The following is an 8785-nucleotide window of genomic DNA, read 5'->3' on the forward strand; positions in this document are numbered from 1 at the left end:
GGCTCAGGACGATCCAACTTTACTTTAAACCTGAGAGAGAGAGAGAGAGAGAGAGAGAGAGAGAGAGAGAGAGAGAGAGAGAGAGAGAGAGCGAACCCAATCAGTATCCTTTGTTCTGAAATTATTTAACTTACCTTATTATTTTCAATGTTTTTGTTTTTTTTCTTCAACTGCAACAAATACCCAATATTATAAAATTATAGTTATTAAATATTTAAAAGGATAAATTGTCCATGTTGAGTTTTTATTGAGCTTTGTTGAATCCAGGCAGGTTGTGACGGAGCAATGTTAATTAATGTGAACGTGAGATTACAGTGCCCTCTACTGGTCAATGCAAAAAATACACCACTTCAGGATCTGTCTATCTGTCTATCTGTCCATCTATTTTGTGTTTGTGTATCACAGTGAGTATCTTGTGATTTATTGTCGTTGTTATATTCATTATTGTTAAATTACAGTATTAAAAGTAAAATACTTTCAAGATTTCTGAGGTCTGTTAGGAAAAATGTGAGAAGTTTGGACTTAAGAGTCAATTCATCAACATTAAATGAAATTTCATTGGTCAAATTGTGCAACATTAATATAAAAGAAATGACAATAAGAGTAATATTGGAGAATGCAGATTTGAAATATTTTTTATGTAATTTTGTTGAGAGTTGTTATCTGAGATATTTTCATTCATCAGCATTAATCATTTCTTTGAGAAAATTAGCAGTTGTAAACCTTAGCAATTTTTTTCTTTTCTTTTTTTTTCATTCTACTTTTTGTCACCTAAAAGAGATTATTCTGTGAAAACTAAACATGCAGCTTTTCATGATTCAAAAAGTATTTACTAATGAATGGTTACAGTGATTCATTGCCCCTGGATGCAGGCTGTGCTTTCGTATAATGCAGCATTTTTCTTCCTTCAGTAATGACAGATTTCATTGAGAAAAGTCTTAATTTTACTTTGGTTTATTTGTATGTCTTTGGTCACCAAACTATGTGGAGGAGTCACTAACTCATCCCAAAACAATAACTTCTTATAATCTCTCTATTTCATTAGAAAGTAAACCCAATGTTTGTAGTTCCACGAATACAATCATGATTATTTAATGGTGACCTGTTTGATCTTCAGTACAAATCACTCCGCTAACATGCGTTACTGCCTCAAACTGATTAGTAAATAAGCGCAAAACTGATATTATTGGCAAAACGTGTATTTGAATAGATAAACATCTCAACAACACATGTTAACTATGCTTTGACACAATGTGTGGAAATAATAAAACTATAAATAATAAAAAAAAATGGAGCAAGTGGTGAAGAAACAGAAAATGAGCATTGAAGTGAGTCTTTTGTGAACCAACATTTAGCTGTTTAATGTTCAATTCAGATGATTTTCATCATATTCATGTAAAAAAAAAAGTCTATTATGCATGATAGAGGAAAGATATGAAGATAAATTTATTAAGCGACTTTACAGATAAAAGGTTTCAATGCATTACATGTGAGAAAACTGTTAAATACAGCAAAAACAACTGTGGAACAAAAAGTGGGATAATTCTGTGAATATCTTGTGAAGATGCACTGATGATTAGAAATAAAACACCAAAGTCACTCAACTGAGGTGAAAATTCATGAGAAAAGTGCTTCAGAAATCACAGTTCATGTAAAAAAAAAAAAAAAAAAAAAAAGGTGATCCAGCGACAGCAGCAGCTTTAAGACAGGATGCAGGTGGAGGACTTGGGAGGCTGCTCCAGGATGGACTCCCGCCGCAGGTCGTTGGGCAGAGTGCCGGCGGGGCCCCACACCGTCAGCTCCCCATAGATCCCCGTCTCTATCATCTCCTCCTGCCAGGGGATGGAGATGTTCCCCGAGGCGAACTCGTCAAAAAAAGTCAGGTCCTTGTCCTCCAGCTGAACCCCTTTAACCGTGGAAAAAGCCCCCACGTTGTCCAGGTCCTTGGCGTAGACCGTCTTGGAGTCCGGGACGAAGGGGGGCGTCAGGATTCCTGAGGGGACAAAACACAGCAGGGTGCGCTTTGACCTTTCTCATCCTGTCTTTTCCTTTTCTGCTTTTGGTTTATCACATGATGAGAAGATCATACTGATCTCTGACTGACTCCCAGCAGCGGCCTGACCTGCGTTCAGCTTCCTCCAGTTGATCTCGCTGAAGAACGGATGGGCCCTCATCTCATCGCACGAGCCGTCCCTGAAGCCCAGCCTCCGGTCCACCTCTTTGCACAGCAGAGCCTCACAGATGGAGCGAGCGTTCTCACTGAACTTCTCCGGATAAATCACTGGATCATTCAAGATCCGCTTCTTCACCACCTTATTCTCCACCTGAAGCACAAATACAGTCTCTGAAATGCACAAGTGTAGACCTGCACAGCTTGATTCTGTTATTAACCTGCAGGATTGTTCAGCAAGCTAAATCAGGCTCATGTTGCCATCAGACAGCAGAACAGACTGAATTCTTAACAAATCATATTCATTTGAGTGCATAAATGGCATGTTGTATTATGTGGAAGGATCCAACAGGTGAGCGAGGCCTTAAATTAACTTTTGGCCACCAGCTGGAGCTATTGCGCTTATACAAACTGCAGGAGAGACATTCTGCTTCCTCTATGGACATATTTCCAGCAGCACACACTGAGCCCACCAAACCCTCCTCACAAGATACAACATGTTTCTATTTACTTATTTTTATCATCTTTGTGTTTATTTTGTGTCTCTTTGTGGTTCGCCTATGTCGCTTTATGGCCATGGCCACCAAGTGGGCCCTGTCTCTGTCTCAGAAACTCTTACATATGTACTATTGTATTATCTTACCTTCTCTCCCCGGGTCCTGAAAGGCCCCCGGGCAGCTATAAACTCATACAGAGTGACGCCCAGAGTGAAATAATCCACCGAGTAGTCGTACTCCTCTCCTTTCAGGAGTTCTGGAGCCATGAAACCTGCAAGTGACAGAAGAGAGGAGGACCAGATGAAACCAGCATCTGAATTAAACAACAAATGAGCCACTTACGATCTGCTGCTGTGCTTTCAGAGCTCAGACTTTCCGATTTACCTTCAAGGCCAAATCTGAACCGGCTCCTTTGTATTTGTTCAAAATGTTGAATGAACAGAAAAACACTGCAGCAAATACCTTAAATTTACCAGATGAAACCACTGACTGCTTTTTTCCCCCCGAATTCCTCCTTACATTTACTTATTGAGCAAAAGTGTTTTTTTTTTCTTCAATCTATCTTTGGAAGAGTGTATTTTTTGAAACCTGTATCCAAACTGTAGGTTTCTACCAGGTGATTTATATCAGTAGAATTAAATGTGTGTTAATAAATTTTAATGTGAGAACAAACAAAGGCTTCATACTTAAACTTGTTAAATTAAATTTAATTTTAAATAAAAAAAAACATTTCCATAACGAGAGTCAATATTTAAGTCTTTAAAATGTTATTTTGAGCAGAAGAAGGCATAAAGTGGGTAATGCAGTACACTGGTCTTAAAGCAGACACTTAGCTTTTGCTATTCTGTTATTCTAAAGTTGATAAAATATGCAAGTAACAAAGTAAGTGATTTGCCATTTACAGCTTTTTTTGACACATTTTAAGCATTTCCAACTTGAAACACTTTCATCTACCTCTCAGGGTCAGAAGCTGACTAGAAGTGTTTTTTTTTTCTTTTTACTTTTTGATTGTACTGGTTTGGAAGCGAAAACTAGAACTTTATGACACCAAAACGTGTGAGTTTGCAGACCTCCTTTCTCCTACCATTTGTGGCTCTTTCATTCATAAAACCAACAAATCAGCAATAATCACAACAAATACAGTAAGTTCCTCTTGCTGCACAGCCTGACAGCAGTTCGTCCACATTGTTACCTTCTGACTGGCATACAAACACTTCAGCCTCTTGACATTTTGTGTTAAGATGATATCTAAAACTGTTTTGATGAAATAGCTTGCATATCTTAAACCATAAAAGTAACTTTATTATTATATCTATCGAACCAAGTAGATGATTAAAAAAACTGAATTTGTGGTCAACAACTGTCAGGAATGTAGTTTCTGAAATGAGAAAAACAGATAAATGTTGTTTATTATGTACAGCAGAGCTTCAGGACACTCATCGATCAAGAAAAAGTTAGGACCTGAGGTTACTGATGAAGGGAACACATTATTCTTTGACCAGACGTTTCGTGATAAAACAGGTTACATTTGAACAAGGAAAAGGTTTGATGCAGTCGTTTAGGATTTTGGTTTGTTTCCTTTTGTAGCCTCTGTGCATGTTTTTAAATGTTGACATGACAATATAATGAATGTTAACGTCATAATCATCTCTTAAAAACAGTAATAATTCTGGTAATAGTTGGTATTTGTAATCCAGCGATTACGAGTTAACTGCAAAGCAAACACACTGCAGCATAATAAAATGAACAACACCCGGAAGAGGTGGTGGATTTGTCCTCACAGATCCTGTTGTAATATCAACACTTGTAAGTTATATGATTGTCCCTGCTGTTTTTTTTTTTCTGTACCTGGAGTTCCTGCATAGCCTTTGATCTTAAACTGATCGTCAGCCAGCTCCACGGCCAGGCCAAGGTCAGAGATACGAACGTTCCCTGTAAGAACAAAAAAGCAGAGGTGGTGTGAAGAGCTGGACGCGTCTCAGGTATGAAGGCTGACCTGCACACACACGTTTCTCACAGCCATTAGCCTGCAGCACTGTGACAAGTCTAATGTTGTGTGTGAAGCACCTGAGACATTTCTTTATTTCAGTGTTAATTCAGTGTGTCTGTTCAGAATTCACAAGAAAATAAAACTCAAGACATGGTCAAACTTTGTCAGATTTTGACTTTTAAGAAATGTTAGTCAGATCCATTAATCTTCTATGTCGCTTTGGTTAACTTGGGAGGTCAGAGCCGTTTTTGGACTGTGGAAGAAACAGCTGTACCCAGAGAACAGAAAATAAAGTCTGGGCTCAAACCAGGCATATCATATGATGGACTGTTGGCCCGCTCTCCAGTATTTAATCAGATATTTATCATAAAATGGTAAAATGTTGCTCATAAATCCCTGCTGATATATCAGTTCAGACTATGACTAGAGGCACAAGTCACCAAAAGTAAGCTCTGTTCTGCAGTTCTTCAAGAATACATGTTTGTCCTTGTGCTTCTGTGTGTCTGACCCTGATTGTCCAACAGCACGTTCTCCGGTTTGAGGTCTCGGTAGATGATCCTCTTCTGATGCAGGTGCTCCAGGCCCTGGATGATCTGAGCAGCATAGTAGCAGGCCCGCGGCTCGTCAAAACCCGGGTTGTTCTCGTCCACGTTATAGATGTGGTACCTATGAGAATCAGAGAAATCAGTCACACACAAAGACAGAGTGTATCAAACAAAGCAATGCGATTCAACACAACCTGCTCATGATTAGTTATGAGACATTTGATACAGTAGTCAATGAAACATGAGTCATTTGCAAGTGGCCTAACCTCAGGTCTCCTCCATTCATGATGGTCATGACCAGGCATAGCTCTGTTTTCGACTGGAAGGCATAAGCCAAAGACACAATGAACCGGCTGTGGACTCGAGCCAGGATCCTTTTCTCCACCATGGCACCCTACACACAGGAGACACAGGACGTCACACATGGGCCACCGTCAAGCCACTGCTCCAGACATCACTCGTCGACTCAGTTATCATTATTCAGGCTGCGTTGACGAATCTCACTTTGTTGAATTGGGATTTATCAAAACCTGCATTGTATACTGAGCAACAACAAAAGAAAAACCCTCAGTAAGTACTACAAATACTTCTGTTTGAAGCATATTAACAAATGAAAACTGGATCATTTTTTGCAATACTTTGAGGGTCTAAGATGTCAGCTCATAAGAAGATCAAAATGTTCTAATGCTGTTTAAGCCAAAAGTGCCTAATATTGTCTCCAAGGCTTCATTTATTAACCTTTTTTCTGAAAAAGGCCTGCAGAACAGGAAGCTATCTTGATTTCAGTCACTCAGACTCTGTACCTCATTTCCTTTTCTCTTCTTCAGCCTCTTCTTGTTGAGCTTTTTGCAGGCGTACAGTTTGCCGGTGGCCTTCATCTGGCAGGCGGACACCTCCCCAAAACCTCCTTTACCCAAAACACGGAAATCCAGGAACCAGTCCTCTCCCATGGGCTGCATCTCCAGCCATTTCCACTGCAGGAACCTCTTCAGATACATACTTTCTAAGAAAAAAGTATAGGGTACTTCCTTCAGAAAGTCCATCACGTTTTCCATGGTCTCGTTGAAGAGCTCATCTCCTGCTTCTTGGTGTTTCTCTTTAACCTTTGTGATTCCGTTCTCTGGCAGAAACGGGCAGTAATACTTGGCGTCAGGCTCCATGTACCTGGACAAGATCTTGTTTGCTTTTTTGACTCTGTCTTCATCCTCGGCCATGTTGTACTCCTCGATGTCCTTCCACAGGCGACAAGGACCTTTATACTCATTGACGGAGTCTAAGAACTCTTGGAAAAGACGTTTGCCGATGGGCTGGTCCACGCACATCGTCTGGAAGCCGAGGTCTAAAGTCTCCCTCAGACCCTCACACACTGTGATGTGGGGCAGCTTCAGGCGCGCGTGGTACTTCTTGTCTCGATTGGACGCCAGGTTGGCGGTGCCATCGAAGCTCCCTCGGGCTGAGATGTAGGCAGAATTGGCCACTACTGTTGTCAGACCACCAATATCCATCACTGAGGTCTGTCACAGAGAAGCACAGGTTCAGGCCAACACTTGAGAGACGTTGGGGATTTCCTCTTCTTCCGGAGGTCCAAAGCAGGTTGTGTGGTGAATCCGAGCGTCTTGCTCACTGCGGGCAGTCACTGGGAGCTCAGAGACTCTCCTGAGCCACTCTCCTCTCTCTTCTGCAGATCTGCCTGACTCATCACCTTTGCACAGAAGGGTTTATCCAGCCTGTAATGCCTTATCCTGTGCGGACCCATGTGCCCGCTGCAGGAGACGTCGGGTGACACAAAGACTACAGGAACATGATGGGGAGGCAGAAAAAGGAGAGAGGCGAGGAGCGAGTGAAGAGGGATAAATATGGCACACGTGTAGGGTAGTGGGCTGGTAATGACAGGAATGCTGTGAAGCTGGTGGAGCTGAGAGAGAGAGAGAGAGAGAGAGAGAGAGAGAGAGAGAGAGAGAGAGAGAGAGAGAGAGAGAGAGAGAGAGAGAGAGAGAGAGAGAGAGAGAGAGAGAGAGAGAGAGAGAGAGAGAGAGAGACAGAGACTACAGTATTCATTCTTTTCCCGTTTAAATTCTTATATTTACTTTAGTCAAAAAAAAGCATCTCACCATTCCAACATCTAAATCTGGACCAATCAAAGAGATTTATGAGGTTGTTTACCTGCAAATAGAGCTTCAGGAATTTATATTTTATAGATCAAATAACCTGTTATGTTATAAATTATAATACCAGTCACACATGCCACTTTTCTGAAAAATACACATTTCGTGTCGAACACTCACCCCATGTATTGTGTAAGGATCTCGGCTCAATAAGCAGCGATGAGAGACGGGACTGTGAAACATTATAACACAAAAGCTGAAAGAGCCTTAAAACCTCCAGGGAGGGAGAAGACAAAGAAAAATGTCATTGTTGAAAGTTTAGCAAAGAAAACAAAAAGATCTACTGTGAGATTTGATCATGGCCACCCTGAAGGGGAAGAGGACGAGTGGGCAGCGTTCTGAAGACTTTGGCTGTTTTGTCTGTAAGTCTGACAAAAGGACATTTATGAGGGGAACGTCAGATAAAATAACTTCCGGCAAAAATGAAACATTCAGCAAAACTCCAGAATATGGAGAACGTAGCACTAAATATGGAATTAGTGGTATTCGTTTATCTTTATTCACAAGGTTACAGTGTGCAACAGTGCAAAACTTAACATCCTGATGAGTGGAAATCATTCTGTTCTGCATATTACAAGTGATTTATAGCAGTCATTTAAACTTTTTTTAAACGTTCCTTTAAATTAAGTCAAATTTTTTTCATGTTTATATAAACAACAACAAGTTCAGCTGACTTATTTCCTCAAAATGTTTAAAATCCGAACAACATTTTAGAAGAAACACGAGTCACTGTCAACAAAAGTAACATTTCACCAAACTAGTAAAGGGAATCTAACTTGAAGACTAAGCTCCGTTAATGCATTTTAATAAGATAACACAATTTGTCCCAAAAAAAAAAAAATAGGCTAAATAATAATAATAATAATGAATGCAGAAATGCAGAAAGTCAGAATCAGATTTGTTTGCAGTGGCCCTGGAGGCTGGTAGGTCCATCATTCTGGCTGATGCTGGAGAAAGTCAACACTGAACTGAATCATAGATTTGCCTTTTTATGTGTTGTTGTATTTGAATAGTGTATTCATTTCTAAACATTGGAAACATTTTCCTCAGTCTGACTGGCCGTGTCTGCCGTGTTGTGAATGTAAAAAAAATAAATAAAATCAACTTCTGTTTTTTGTCATAACTGTAACTGATAAACAAAATCAACTCGATCATTTTTGGGAGAAAAAAAAATCAAATCAAAAGTAGAAAACGTATTAAAACCCATTCAAGCTCTCCTCTGCTAAGAGGATGATGATGGTAGTGAAGAGGTTCCTGTGAAATGTGCTGACTGCAGGGGTTGTGGGTTATCAGCTTACACACTGCACATGCAGTGTGTACACACACACACACACACACACACACACACACACACACACACACACACTCACACACACACGTGCAGGGCTCATCCACATTACAGTAATACAGTTAGTAGT

General features: G+C 40.2%; 1 protein-coding gene across 1 annotated transcript; it reads right to left on the bottom strand.

Annotated features, from left to right (window-relative positions):
- Positions 1 to 1700: 1700 nt before the first annotated feature.
- Positions 1701 to 6707, bottom strand: grk1a (G protein-coupled receptor kinase 1 a). Its single transcript, XM_030090974.1, has 7 exons — positions 6006 to 6707; positions 5469 to 5596; positions 5166 to 5323; positions 4516 to 4599; positions 2814 to 2938; positions 2123 to 2324; positions 1701 to 1993 (listed from the first exon to the last, which is right to left on the bottom strand). Exons 1-7 carry the CDS (start codon positions 6705 to 6707, stop codon positions 1701 to 1703), a joined length of 1692 nt encoding a protein of 563 aa, XP_029946834.1.
- Positions 6708 to 8785: the final 2078 nt, after the last annotated feature.

This window comes from Salarias fasciatus, chromosome 1, assembly GCF_902148845.1.
Source record: "Salarias fasciatus chromosome 1, fSalaFa1.1, whole genome shotgun sequence".
NCBI classification, from domain to species: domain Eukaryota; kingdom Metazoa; phylum Chordata; class Actinopteri; order Blenniiformes; family Blenniidae; genus Salarias; species Salarias fasciatus.

Coding starts and splice junctions, on each gene's coding strand:
- grk1a (XM_030090974.1), bottom strand. CDS start 6,707: ATGGATATTGGTGGTCTGACAACAGTAGTGGCCAATTCTGCCTACATC. Junction 4,600..5,165: donor CGTGCTGTTGGACAATCAGG/GTCAGACACACA, acceptor TTGTTCTTACAG/GGAACGTTCGTATCTCTGAC. Junction 1,994..2,122: donor CTGGAGGAAGCTGAACGCAG/GTCAGGCCGCTG, acceptor TTGTCCCCTCAG/GAATCCTGACGCCCCCCTTC.